The sequence below is a fragment of the Atta colombica genome, unplaced genomic scaffold (genome assembly GCF_001594045.1).
Source record: "Atta colombica isolate Treedump-2 unplaced genomic scaffold, Acol1.0 scaffold72, whole genome shotgun sequence".
Lineage (NCBI taxonomy): Eukaryota > Metazoa > Arthropoda > Insecta > Hymenoptera > Formicidae > Atta > Atta colombica.
Window position 1 is genome coordinate 65,211 of NW_017259564.1, and position 15,417 is coordinate 80,627.

General features: G+C 30.1%; 1 protein-coding gene across 1 annotated transcript in view; it reads right to left on the reverse strand.

The window, feature by feature from the left end:
• The window catches only part of LOC108692470 (proclotting enzyme-like), a 43,410-nt gene that overhangs the window by 9,209 nt on the left and 18,784 nt on the right, over positions 1-15,417 (reverse strand). Inside the window, exons 2-3 of the mRNA XM_018200731.1 lie at positions 7,416-7,490; positions 3,409-3,711 (exon numbers count right to left, since the gene is read on the reverse strand). Of these exons, the coding sequence (XP_018056220.1) occupies positions 3,409-3,711; positions 7,416-7,490 (378 nt within the window). The remainder of the gene's footprint in view (positions 1-3,408; positions 3,712-7,415; positions 7,491-15,417) is intronic.

Genomic DNA, 15,417 nt, shown 5'->3' on the forward strand with positions numbered 1-15,417 from the left:
GGTTTTTTTTTTTTAATTAAAGGAGAAAATTGGAATTTTATATTCGCTGCAAATGGCATTCCCCTAAAAAATTTTATAAATTTCGTATATTCCATCAAATTTTGCAATTTTCAATATGACAAACACACCATCATTTATTTTGAAAATTACAGTAGGGATGCATTAAACTTAAAATCTGATCATAGCACAGATCTTAAAATGATGATTTTAAGCTTTGATTAAAAAAAAATGTTATCCTACGATAAATTTTTCGCTAAGTTTCGTCCAAGTTAATCAATTTTGGCCAAAATTTTTCTATACCATAATTTTTTTTAGCATTGTATCTACACGTGTGTGTGTGTGTGTGTGTGTGTGTGTGTGTGTGTGTGTGTGTGTGTGTGTGTGTGTGTGTGTGTGTGTGTGTAAATAGTTCTCATTTTATAATTTTTTTCAAAAACTAATAAAATCTGAAGAAATTTAAGACAAAAAGTTTTTTCAGAAATTTTCATTCAGCAAGTTCTGAATGAAAATTGAGAACAAAAAAGAGTTTTTTCAGGAATTTTCATTCAAAAAGCTTTTTCATAAATTTTCATAAATTTTAAATAAAACATAAAGTATCCTGTATAGGATAATACTGGTATATATCCATACCTATCAAAAACTTAATTTATTAAGTATTATTTACTATGTTTAAAGTAAACGAACTACATCAGTAAAAACTTTGTACTGTCTACTATTATGAAAAAAATATTAGAAATCCGAAATATTTACATTTCGTATTAAAAAATGAACTTTTTTAAACCTTTGAATTTATGCCAGGGGTGGGCTATTCATAGAGAGAAGGGGGTATGGTTCATAAAAAAAATTACAAATAATGCATATAAATAAGATGTAAAATGACATAATAACTTATAAAATGTGTTTTTAAAGTTTTATTAAGAAATAAGAATGATAAATATGTAAATATATGAAATAATAAATAATAATTACAATCTTCCCAGATGTATTACAAGTGTCATGACATGAGGTGATGATTTCATGTAATGCGTTTATTGTATTTAGCACTGAATTCAATCTACGCACTTTGCATAAATCCCGCTCGCTAAAAATGCCATATATCCCAAACAGGTAGAATATACAAGACAACAAACTAAACAAAGAATACAAGAGCAAAGTACTTTATGTGTATGCAATGTATTTTATACAATATACTTTACTATTCCTCTACACTCATGTATCATGAAATAATCACTAAGTTTTTTGCATCTCCTACAGTAATCATTTTATGTAGAAATTATTTTAAGTAGATGCTACTTAACACAGACGAATCGATTCAACTCATAATAATTTCATTAATATTAATAGTAAGAAACTGAAATCATAACATTATACATTACAATATAACATAAAGACATGTAACAGAGTAGTTGCGGGAAAATTACTCTCACTCCTTTTATTTTTTTCTGACTTTTGTGGCATAAATTTCAGCGCGACGTATTTGCTGGAGTTATCCTGATTAAATGCGTCCAATGATAGTAAAATTAACAATATATTCATGATTAAAATATTTGTCAATATAAATAAGAAAACGTAAACTAAAAGAAGTTAATATAATATTTTGCATTAAAATAAGTAATAAAAACATATAATTTTAATTGCAAATTATTGCAAAAAAATTATTATTTTAAGTTTCACAGAGGCAGTTATACTTTCACTCATGATTGTACCATCTTGTTCCGATATACAATGCCTCTACTGGAAATCTATAGGGCGCTAAAAAACGTTTGGAATTGGTCAAATATTTTGAAAACAAAGCATTTTTGAGAAAAATTTTATATAAAAGTTACTCATATAGAAAACTGAAAGTTTTCAAAGTTATCTCAATATTTTAATTAAAAAGCGAGACATTTGATATAAAAGTTGCGAAATATATTAGCAACATTTCTGAAACAACCACTGAAATATAATATTACTGAAATGAGCGTCATCTTTCTTAAGAATGATTCGAGAGAATTCCATCTCAGAGAGAATCAAGAGAGAGTGGTGCGGACTTACCTGGAAGTCGCCATTTTTAGTGCACCGTTGAAGTGAGCAGGATATGGAGCTCGTTCCGAGTTACGCATGAAATGCATAATGCATTATTTGTCCTTGTTGTTCACCAAATAATAAAGAAGGATAAAACGATATATCATGCATTTCATGCGTAACTCGGAATGCACCCATAGTAAGAGCGTGATGGAACATATGATGCTGCGCACTAGTATTGTACCGCACTAGTATTGTATACATATCCTGCGCTATAAATGACGAAATCAATCAGAGAAGAGAACCACAGTCCGCTCTCCCTTTTTTCTTTGTTCCATCTTCAGTGAAAAATGATAATGGAATCGATGTCGAAATCATCAAATCGACATCGATTCAACATTGATTTCATTGTCATTTTTCACTGGGTGCTATCTTTATTCTTTTCTAATCTGTATTCAACTGTACTATTGCGCATGTGGAATAGACAGTATTGCACATGCGCAGTCATAGCTAAATATGAAACTTTTTTTTTATCAAGAAACTGATCGATATAATAAATAAGAAATAAATCGCTGAAATCGCTTGAAATCTTTATTAATTTGAATATATATTTTAGTTTTGATTGTAACTATCTATTTCCATCTTTTTGCACTGCAAAAAGATAGATATTGTTATGTAATTACAATAACATCCACTTCTTCAGAGGGCAGTAATGCGCGGCATCATTTTGCGGTTATAGGTTTTGGGCCGTCCTCTCTCAAGTTTCTCTCTATTTGTAACGACAAAGATAGAGACTCCACACAATAAAAGGAACAGGGAACAGAGAAGAGAGAATAAGAATTTCAACTTATCAAAAACTATGTATTCCACAATACATGATTTTTGATAGGTTGAAATTCTTATTCTCTGTTCTCTGTTCTCTGTTCCTTTTATTGTGCAGAGCCCCTTATAATTACAAGTTATTTTTTTGATAACTTTACTGATTTTTTTTTTTTTCTTTGGTAACTATAATGATAACGAAGTTACATTTTTTTGGTAACGGTAATGAATTTTACAGTTATTTTTATCGTTACTTTGCACACGATTGGACACGATACGATTAAACACAAGCCACTCGTAGCTTAAGACTAGAAAACCTCTAGGTCTGTTATAATTGGCGATCGATTTTAAAAAAGTAACAGAAAAATAATAAAAAGTTACTTTCTCAAGTAACGGTAACGAGTTATTTTTAAAAATCGGTAACTAGTAATGGTAATAATTGTTACTTTTTGGTAACGAGTAATTGTAAGTTAAAAAACAATTGTCCATTCCTTATTAATTTATAATTATATATTAATTTATTAATTTAGTAATTTAATATACTAGTTCACCAACTAATTAACATATTAATTTTTTTCATATTACCCAAAATATTTTTGGAGATGGTGTACAATGCTGAGGGCAATTCCTTCGGCGGATAATTTAAGATTTCGACGCCTCTCGTCATATTAACGATATAATTGCCTACGGTGTTCAAGGCGCCTAGAGTCTCGCTGATGGTTGCCAGAGGATCACTATGCTCGTGCTCTATCTTCATCAGGTGCGTATATGGACTTTGCGTGTCCCTGCGGGCATACATCGGCTTGTCTGATCTGCTCGGTCCAGGGGAGGCATCCCAGGATTGCCATCCTCTCATCGGCGAGACGTACAAGTTTCTGTATCCGTACGCTGCGCGATTTTTATCTCGTGTAAATTAAAAGTCGAATCGTTGTAATAAGAAAAAAAAATGAAAAGGTTTCAAACAGCGAAGCAGAAGCATTTTGCAATTTTTGATCCTCATGATCATTATCTTTATCGATATAAACAATATATTTCCACGAAGTTTTTAGAACTGTGGAATTCATATTCGTTGATTATATTTACTATGTTACAAGAGTTTTTATTCTTAAGGCTCCTGATTATTCAGCCAAGAACTCTGACGGTAGCGACGGCAGTCTGATTCTGATTCTGGCGATCTGATAGTCATACATTCAAGCACGAGCCCATGTACGTGTTCTCGCCATCGGCGAAATTTAAACGCAAAGCGTTTTGATTGAAATTTCAATGAATAGAGTGCGAGTGAAAAAAAGATCTTTTTTGATATTTTTTTATTTTTTTCTACTAAACTAATAGACCGATTTTAATCTTCCACGTCTCATTTTGTAGGTATTTCGAATACCTACATTTTTCATATGAACCTACTTTTTTCTATACAATCAATATCTTTCGTTTTATAAACGAAAATTATGCTTTTCGCAACTATTTGATTTTTTTCGCATATTTTCTTCACAAGTCTCGAGTTCCAAACAGCACAAACGTCGATATGTCAATTGTAAGTTGACTTTATTAAGTCAGGCCTTTAGAGTCGATTGTAAATCGACTTTGTACAGACGATTGTCCTTTCAATATTGACTTTAGGATGTCTAGTGCGATTTACACTCATAAAACTTAAATGTTTAATTATTTTGTTTTTGTTGTTTAACTATAGTTAAACAAGGTCGAATGCTGTTCATGAGCGTTATGGGCATAAATCGGATCACAGCCTAGAATAGTTAAAGTTGGCTTACAGTCGTCTTTAAAGTGGGACAGTATATGACTTAGAGATGTATCCAAGTCGACTTACGGACGTCCATTTTTTAGACGTCTAAAAGCTATATATATAGTCCATTCAATATAAAGTCGACTTACAGTCGATTTTGTATTGATAGGGACGCATTTTTTTCTGATAGTCTTTCGAAGATTTTCCTGAAGAGAAATGCTGGTTTATGATTTTATTCCGATAAAATGCTACTTCTACTGAATTATTCTTGCTACTCGAGTTTATAAAGAAGATATACTTATAACGCGCATGAAAAATTGTAAACAGTTAAATATTTCGTAAACTGTTGCGTTTTATGATTTAACATAACATAATTATACTATTGGAGGTGGGAAAAAATTCGTGGCGTTTTTCCCGCTAGATGGCATTAAATGCTCAGCAGTCGGCAACACTAGACGTGCATTTAAAAAGTGACATTTTAATCTTTGTTTTGAGCCGAAAAAGATTGAAATTGATGAAGTGGATCAAAAGTTATTTTATTTTGAAAATGGAAATAAATAAGGAAAAAATTCGCTACATTTTGCAGTATCACTATGATAAAGGCAAGAATGCTGCACAGACTTGTGAACAAATTTGCGCTATTTACGGTGAAGATATTCTATCAAAATCAGCAGCACGGAAATGGTTCGCTCACTTTCGTGCTGAAAATTTCGATGTGAAAGATGAACCTCGCTCCGGTCGACCAATCACTCGACCGAAAAGTCCGATGAAATCATAGTAAAAATCGAGTGTGATAAGCATGTGAGCACTGTGGAGATTGCCAGGGAACTAGGCATCGACCACAAAACAGTTTTAAATCATTTACACAAAGCTAGATATAAAAAGAAGCTCGATGTTTGGGTTCCTCACGAGTTGAGTGTTAGGAACATGATGGATCGAACTAACATTTGTGATACGCTACTAAAACGGAATGAAATTGAACCATTTCTGAAGAGAATGATAACTGAAAAATGGATCACCTACGACAATCCAACTAGAAAAAGATCGTGGATAAAAAAAGGAGAGAAGGCGCAAGTAATCGCAAAATCTGGATTGACGAGGAAGAAGGTGATGTTGTGTGTGTGATGGGACTGGAAGGGAATCGTTCACTATGAGCTGTTATCGTCCAATCAAACAATTAATTCCGAACTCTACTGTGAACAACTGCAGAGATTACAACAAGCAATTGAGAGGAAGCGGCCAGAATTAATCAATAGGAGAGGTGTCGTCTTCCATCACGACAACGCTCGATCACACACATCTTTGATGACTCGGCAAAAATTGCGAGAACTTAGCTGGGAAGTTTTAATACATCCACCGTATAATTCTGACATAGCACCCTCAGACTATCATTTGTTTAGGTCTCTGCAGTCTTTAACTCTCTTAATGGTGTAAAGCTAACTTTAAAAGAGGCCTGTGAAAATCACTTGAAGCAGTTTTTTGATCAGAAATCACAGAAGTTCTATCGCGATGGAATTATGATTCTGCCCCAAAAATGGCAAAATATTATAGAAAATAATGGAGCATATTTGGTTTAAAGAAATTGATTTCAATATTCTAAGAAAAACACTTTAATTTTACTAAAAAATCGCCATGAACACTTTTTCCCATACCCAATATTTTGGATTGGGAGGGATATACTATTACTATAATTTATTAAAACTTATATATTATTTAGAATGCCCCTTGCCCCTTACTGGCCGAGGGGCCGAGAAAGCATTTTCGGTCGCTTGAAACAGATGATTAGTGTGAGAAGAGCTCGTTGTCTCATTCGTTGTCATTCTCGACACGTTGAAGGCAAGTACACGGACATGGACTCGTGCTTAAGTGTGTGTGGTTACTGATTTCGCCAGATGATCGCCGTCTGATTCTGTGTCGCTATGTGCAGAGTATCACAGTATAAGTATATACAGTATGAACACTGAGTCGGCACCTTTGATGTAATAGGTCCCAGGTCACATGATTCATCGCCATGTGAGTTGGAAAAGCGTTTATAAATTTGAGTTTTAATAAAGCTACAGAATGATTTAAAAAAAAAACAATTCGGTCATGTCGTGAAAATTGTTTATATAGCGAGTATATTTTTCAAATCAGAATTATATAATAATATAATAATTAACGAACTCATTTGTTTTACATACCACATTTATAATGTTAACGAATCATTATATAAAGATAATATTCATATTAATAATAATAATATTATTAAACAGTAACAAGTAAATTAAAAATAATAATTTGATAAAAATTTATTGCACTATGTTATTGCAATTAACTGTTACTTTGACAATTTTTTTTCATTTGTGCTAATTTTAATCATGAATATTTTGAAATGTATTAAATAGATTTAAATACTTTGGCAAAAATATATAATATATAAAGAAACATAAATCGGATATAACAATAGGGACAAAAGTGTAAACGAGACTTTGAAAAAGTAAATAAATGAGAAAATAGAACGTTGGGAAAAAGAAGCGTTTTAAGGAGTATAAACATCTATTTTAACATTCCGTTGTTTCAATTTTAACATTCCGTTGTTTCTTAGAATTTTTATTTATGCTTCTTTCATTTCCCTCTTATACTCGACTTATGAATTGATCTTTATGATTGATCTTTATGATTGATCTTTATAATGATCTTTATTGATCTTTATGATGATCTTTATTGATCTTTTTTTTTGTAAGTTAAGATGGCAACGACGGTGCGAGTCAAAATGATTTATCCTCACCGAATTGTCATAATGACGTTTTTGCCGTAGATATAAATAAATATTTATGTCAACAAGAATACTTTTGTCGAAACGAAAGTTACTTACGATAAGTGCGGTAATGCACGAATTCTTCGGTGTATGAGATAGAACTAGCAAATAGACTCCATATTATGCACAGGCCTGAAACATGGAAACATGGATATTACGTGAATTATATATTTATAATCAATAATATAATTAACAATATATTATTATTTTATGATAAGATTTTATTGTATAGCCTTTGTTAATTTTAAACAAGTTTATTATTTCAAAATATAAATGCACAACTTAATAATAAAGGAAATGCTCCCAAAGAGGAGAGTAAGAGACAAAAAAAGCAAACTAAACAAACGAATCAATCAATAATTTCGACTTCATATCACATTAACAATCAGCTTAAAATATAACAACATTTAGATGATTATCTTATCACCTTCTCTTAATCGTTGAATTTTATAGTAGAAATATTAATTTAATATTAATTTGAAATTTTTTAAACTTAATGAACTTATTTTTTATTAAAATATTAATTTAAAAATTTTAATGACAGCTTATTTTTATGATTTTGATGTTAATCTTTCATAATTGTATTTTTAAACTTTTCAAACTGAAGCTTAGAAGCTTTGTAAATATATCTGCTAGTTATTCATCAGTTGAACAATAACATAAATCTAATATATCTTCAGAGTATTTTTTTTTAAATAATGATAGCTATCGTCTATATGTTTGCTACGTTTGTTTCCTATTCCATTTTTGATAATTTGTATAGTATCTCTGATTGTCAATGTAATTTTTATAGAGTTTTCTGCAAGTTCTTTTAGCAGAGCTTTCAAATGCATTATCTCTTTTACGCATTCCGCTGCCGCAATAAATTCTGCTTTTGTACTAGAACGCTACTATCAATTGTTTTTTAGAACTCCAACTAATTGGATAATTTAAATATAATATTATAAAACCAGATGTACTTTTACGCGAATTTATATCATACCCGCATAGTCTGAGTCTACAAAACAATTTAAATATTCCACATTTTCTGATATAACCGATCTCTCAAATGCTATTCCTTTGTCTGATATATCTTTTTACGTAATGCAATATTTGTTTTACATTTCCCTGCTTAAAAAGTCCAATAAAATCAGATAGGAAAAAACTTTATCTGATTGAATCGTATTTTTGGTTCGTAAATTTTAGATTATTGGGAGTACAAATAAGTTTCCACCGTTTGCAAAAAACAGCGCCACTAATAAACTATAGTTAAAATTGTTTAATGTAAAACGACATATCGTAAGATTGGACATCCGGCAACACCATAACTTTGAAATATTAGCGATTTTGTATCAGCATCATATATTTTTTTTACGAAAATGTCGAGTTTTGAGCCGAATAAGCGTCATTTGCGGGAACTTTTGATTTACTTCTTTAATAATTTGAAGAAATCTGCAGCTCATAGATTGCTTGTAGAAGTATATGATGATGCTGCCTTAAGTGAGAGAAGTTGTCGTGAATGGTTTCAAAAGTTTAAGAACGGTGAATTTGACGTCGAAGACAAAGAACGCAGAGGAAGGCCAAAAGTATACGAAGACGCGGAATTGGAAGCATTCTTGGATGAAGATTCGTGCCAAACGCAAAAAGAACTTGCACTTACATTAGGAGTGACTCAACAAACAATTCCATATCGTTTGAAATCATTGGGAATGATTCAAAAGCAAGGGAATTGGGTTCCATATGAACTGAAGCCGAGAAATGTTGAACGCCGATTTTTCACATGTGAAATGCTGCTTGCCAGGTATAAACGAAAGGGTTTTTTGCATCGTATGGTGATGAAAAATGGATCCACTACGATAACTCAAAGAAGAGGAAATCATGGGGACCACCTGCTTCAACATCGATAACCAAGCCGAATATTCATGGAAAAAAACTCATGTTGTGTATTTGATAGGATCAGCTTGGTGTCATGTATTATGAGTTAATCAAACCGAACGAAACCATTACTGGGGCTCTCTACCGAACACAATTGATGAGATTGAACCGAGCACTCAAGGAAAAACGCGCTACTGCTATTCCAGGCATGACAAAATTATTCTCCTGATAATGCTCGACCACATGTTGCGGCGCCGATCAAAACCTACTTAGAAACACTCAAATGAGAAGTTCTACCCTACTTGCCGTATTCTCCAGACATTGCTCCTTCCGACTACCACTTGTTCCGATCGATGACGCATGGCCTGTTTCAGCATACTTCATATCATATGAAGAACCAAAAATTGTATCGATGATTGGATAACCTCAAAAGATAAAGCGTTCTTCTGATGCGGTATCCACATGCTACCAGAAAGATGGGAAAAAATAGTGGCTAGCGATGGTCATTATTTTGAATAAAACATTATGTACCGTTCTTTCACAATAAATGCTTAATTTTGATAAAAAACGGCGGAAATTTATTATGTACTCCCAATATTTATCTGAAATATCTGATAGATTTTCTATATTTCTCTATCTTTTTTGTCATATAGCTTATATCGTATTATATATATATATATATCGTATTTAATCAATTTCTATCTGGTTATGTTTTATCATGCTTAATATTGTATTGTTTTAATCGTAAATTTCATATTATTTTTAAAAAAAGCTTATAATAATTAAGTTTATAATAATTAAAATACAGTTATTTTCTATTATTCTTTTGTAGAATTCATTTATATTTTCACATGCAATTTATTAATTACAATTATACATCGAAAATTTACAATTTTTAAAAACACATATTGGAATCGACGGAATTCTAACCTAAGACCCTAGGGTAATAGTCTAGCACTCTAACGCTGAGCTATAATCGCACGCTTGTCTAGATACTTAGCATGTGATAATAGAGAGAATGTGATTATAGAGACATTTCTGGATTAAGTTACATAGATTCTTATAAACATTATATCACATTTATCATATACCTTAAGTATCGTTTTAATCTCAAATTTTAGATACTTGTCTATTATAAATTTTCTATATCATTTTCTTTATCATTTTCATCATATTTAATTATCGTTTTTAAACAATTTTTATCTGGACACGTTTTATGAAAATTATAATAATTAATAACATTCTTTTTGAATTATAAATTTCAGATTACTTATCTAAAATATTTGATAGAGTTTCTATACTTCTATTATTTTCCTCAGCTCAGATGTCGTTTTCAATTTTTATCTTCTGACCATATTCTATCAAAATTAATAATATTCTTTCGTGTTTTTGCTTTGTAAATTTTTAGAATCTGAAATTAAATTTTAGAATCTGAAATTTACGCTTAAAGATATGATAGAATATTATTAATTTTAATACATCAGATCAAATAGAAATAGATTCAAAACGGTATTTAAGCTATATGACGAAAACAATAGACAAATATACAGAAAATTTATTTAATATAGCAGGTAAGGAATCTGAAATTTACGATTAAAAACGATATTTAAGCTATATAATAAAAACGATATAATGTTTATAAGAATCTATATAATTTAATCCAGAATGTTAATCCTATATGTTAGAATAAGATAGATTTTATGGAAAAATTATCGTATTCTATAGTTGGTAACACAATGTAATATTTAGATTAATTAACATTAAATAATTAATTACTCAATGACTTAAATGAATAATTAATTACATACAACGGTAGAATAATTTTTTTATAACATCTAACTATTTAAACATATAGGGACCTTTTTGGATTAAATTGTATAGATTCGTATAAATCATCCTTATTTTAATTTAAATCATGTGACAAAGAAGCTTGTGTATACAGTTAATTATTCTATCGTTTAAATAAGATAAGATATAAAATGATATTGTATTAACAGCTTTATTATATATGCTAAAATCTGCAAAATAATTGTTCAATGATCTGAAGAATGTTATATTATATTGCAATAGGATAATAATTTTTTTATAACATCTGTTTTATTCAAACATATAGGGGCGTATTAGGATTAAATTGTATTGGTTCGTATAAACATTCTTTCTTATTAAATCGGATAATGTGAGGAGAATCATATAGAGAAGCTTATGATCTCCGATAAGTATTTTATCATTTATCTAATATAAGATATAAAAAAAACGAAATATAGATAATATAGAAAATATAGATAGAAATTTATAACTTTTCATCTGTCGTGATTTTAATGTAATGATAGATATGATAGAATAATTTTGATAAAAATTATATAGAATTCTTATCAGATTTTCTATAAATTCCTACCATTTTTTATCAAATTTTTTAAGCAGATTATTACATTTTGTTTAGTGTATTTATCTAATTCCTACCTATTTACATAACCACTAGCGTATGACAAATCTCGACGAGTTTTGCTAGTTAAATATATATTACTAACGCACTGTCAATAAGGAAATTAGATGACATGTCTTCCAGTCCGGTATTCTCCAATCTGATTTCTTTCTCACTTGATGACAAAGGAATCCTTGACACTTTTGCATCCTCTATTCCAAATTTACTTAGCATGATTTAGCATAGTCTTTTTGTTTTAATGTTATTCTAATTTGACTCCTTTTTAGTTGAATACCTAGAAAAGATGTCGGATTAGTATCTTTAAATAAATTTGTTAAAATAAATTTTTGTTATTAATGCTGGATATTAGTTCTTCGAATCTGATATTTCCAATGACAATTCCATCGTCTACATATAACGCTAGAATTACAGAATGATTTTTATTCACAAAAATGATTCACTTTAATGTTTCATTCCGTAGGACTTCAATACATCTGTAAGACTCTGATTCTACCTTAAGGGTGTCTGTTTTAGACCATATAACGCCTTCTTCAATTTACATATTTTCTCAAGATTCTTGCTATATGACAGAGGACATATATATGGAAATTCCCTCTGGAATTTCCATATATATATGTCCTCTGTCAGACTCATTTAAAAAGGCTATTTTAACATCAAACTTTTCCATAATATTCATCCGAGCTGCTAAAGCCAGCACTATCCTCAAAGAATATTGATCACTGAACTGAAGATTTCTTCGTAGTCAAATTCGTACTTTTGTTCATAACCTCGAACAACAATTCTCATTTTATATCTTCTGTCTTTCACATGAAAGATCCATCTATTACTTAAAATTTTTCTATCTTTAGCTTCTATTCTAGGAACCAGTATCCATACTTTATTTTGCTTCAATGACTTCTTTTCTTCTTTTCTTCAATTTTATTCACAAATCTTTTTGTGGCCCTTCTGTTGCTTCTGTGTGAAAGAAAATCTAATAATCTTCTTGATAATCTTCTTTTTCTTCTTGCTCGTCCTAGATTCTCCTCTTACTGTGCTGTTTCTTGAATTTCTTGATTTTTCTTTTTTTGTTGTTTTTCTTTTTCTTGCGATTTTTCCTTTTCTTGCTGTTTTTTTTTTATTTTTTTTTTGTCTATCTTCCAGATTCATATTCTATATCCTCGAATTCATTTTCTTCTGAATCTTTATTTTGTGATTCTGTATCTGTTTTTATTTCTTCTGTTTTAATTAAAATTTTAGTTTTTCGTATTTTTAATATTTTCTTGTTTTAATTTCTTAAATATTACACAATTATCTTCCCTTCTATTTTGTCAAAAATAGAAGGTAATCATTAGATACGAAGATATATTTCCCACGAAGATATATTTTTTATTTCTATTGTCTAACTTCTTGATCTGACCAAGAACTTTAACAAAAACATTACAACCAAATAAGTATATGTTACTCAGATTTGGTTTCTCCAAAGTCCAGAGATATCCAAAGTTCTATCGGTATACACTTTATTACGTCCGTTGAACTACGGTTTAACAAATAAACTGCAATACGAGTTGTCTCTCCCCAAATGTTTTATCGACTTCACCATCTGCCAAACAAAGCTCGTGTTCTTTCCATAAGTGTCCGGTTAAGTCTTTCAGCTTTTCCATTTAATTATGGCGTATACGAAGTAGTATAATTCCTTTATTTTTACATCAGTCTGTCATCTTTGCTTAAGTATTTTCTTCCATTATCACTTCTTAACCTGGAAGGAAATTCTTAATTCCTATTTAGCTTTGACCATGTTAATAAATTGCTTCACTTTTTCTTTCAAGTAGATTACCATAAAATGAATGAAATCATTCAAAAAGTAAGTATATAATTCTTCTTACCTGTCTCTCCCATGTAGACGAATTAATTGGTCCACAGATGTCCGTATGGATCAGTTCCAAAGATCGTTTTGCTCCTCTTTTTTCTTGATCGAAAGGTGTTCTTATCTGTTTGGCTTTTGAGCATATTTCACAATCTTTTGTTGTCTCATCTATCTCTTCCGCTTCAAGGAATATTTCTTTAGATAATTTTACTAACCTTTTCATATTTTTTGCTCTTAGCTGTCCCATTTTTCTATGCCATTCATAAAGCTGCTTCACGTCTGCTCGTCAGTAATCACTTTCTGTCTGTTTTCTTCCTAAATCCATAATCCACAAACTTTGTTCTGTTTTGAACGCTGTGAATTTTTTATTGTTCTTTTTAATTTCGGCTATTTTATCAGCAAATAAATCATATCGCTTTTTATAATTGCGCTTACTGAGAGTAGATTTTTACTCAATTCTGGAATAAATACATTATTCAATATATTTTCTATTTCTATAGTATTTATGCCTTTCGTTCATCATTTTTTGATTCTTCTTTGCAATTCCTATTTCTGTTTCATTCCAGATTATTTTTTTGAATAATTTTTCATCATTGGCTATGTGAGATGACGACCAGAATCTAATATCCACAAGGATTTCTTCAGAGTTATATCATCATCATCCTCAACATCAACTAGAAAAAAACTTTATTTTCCTTATTTTCTTTATCTTTATCCTTTGACCTGAACTTTCTTTCTATTCTTTCTGAAATAACAGTCTTTTTCTTTATGATTAGTTTTTTTTACAAATACTGCATTTTGGTATGTACTCCGTATCATTTAAATTTCTACAATATTTTGCAAAATATCCAGGTTCGTTACACTTGAAGCAATATATTTTTTGTTTATCTTGTACATTATACATTGTTTTACCTCCTTTTACTTTATTATTTTTATTTCTTTTCTCTTATTTTTTCTCTATAACTTTGAAGGCCATAGATTCTTCTTTTTCTTAAACGTATTTAATCTGTTTTCTTCTGCTAAAAATTTAGCTATTAGATTCGTTAATGTCTTCTCAGCCGCAGGGCTGCAATCCTACGCACTCGCGAAATGTTTAAAAATATCCGGAAATGTTGTAAGAATTTTTGATATAATCATAGCATTCTCTACATATTTTATATAATACTCACGTGCGTAGCAATACCTTTCCATGTTGATATCTATAATTAAAAAACACTTGTAAACAAAAACACTTCTGTTATTCCGTATCTCTTTCATAGACAAATTTTTTGAAGCATTTCTTTCGAAGTGTTATATGTTAATACATGCGTCAACAGTTGTTTGTTCTAACGAGGATACTATAATCTTTTATGCTCGTGCGACCTTTTTAATCCTCCTTTTCTTGTTCGTTGCTATCTTCGAACTTTCTTTAACTATCGACGAACTTTTTCTCCTGATACGATGTCATACAGTCTCTAGGATTTAAATACGATTGTTACTTGAAACTTCCATACAGGAAAAGTTTCATTATCCTTGAGTTTGTCAATATGAACGTACTCTTCAGTTTGCGTTGCCTATTTTCGTTCTATTGTGATATACGAAAAAATCTTCTGTTGCAGTATTTTATAGCGAGTTTTCTCATAATAAGATTTTAGTAGCCCTTGTTAGTTTTAAACAAGTTTATTACTTCAAAATACAAATAGAATGCACAACTTAATAATAAAGAAAATGCTCCCAAAGACAAAAGAGGAGAATAAAAAAAAAAGCAAATTACACAATCGAACACGATCAATCAATAATTTCGACTTCATATCGCATTAATATTCAACTTATAATATATAACAACATTCAGATTATTTTATCATTTTATAACATTACATAATTAATATTATTAATTTAAAGATATAAATTATATATATATATATATATATATATATATA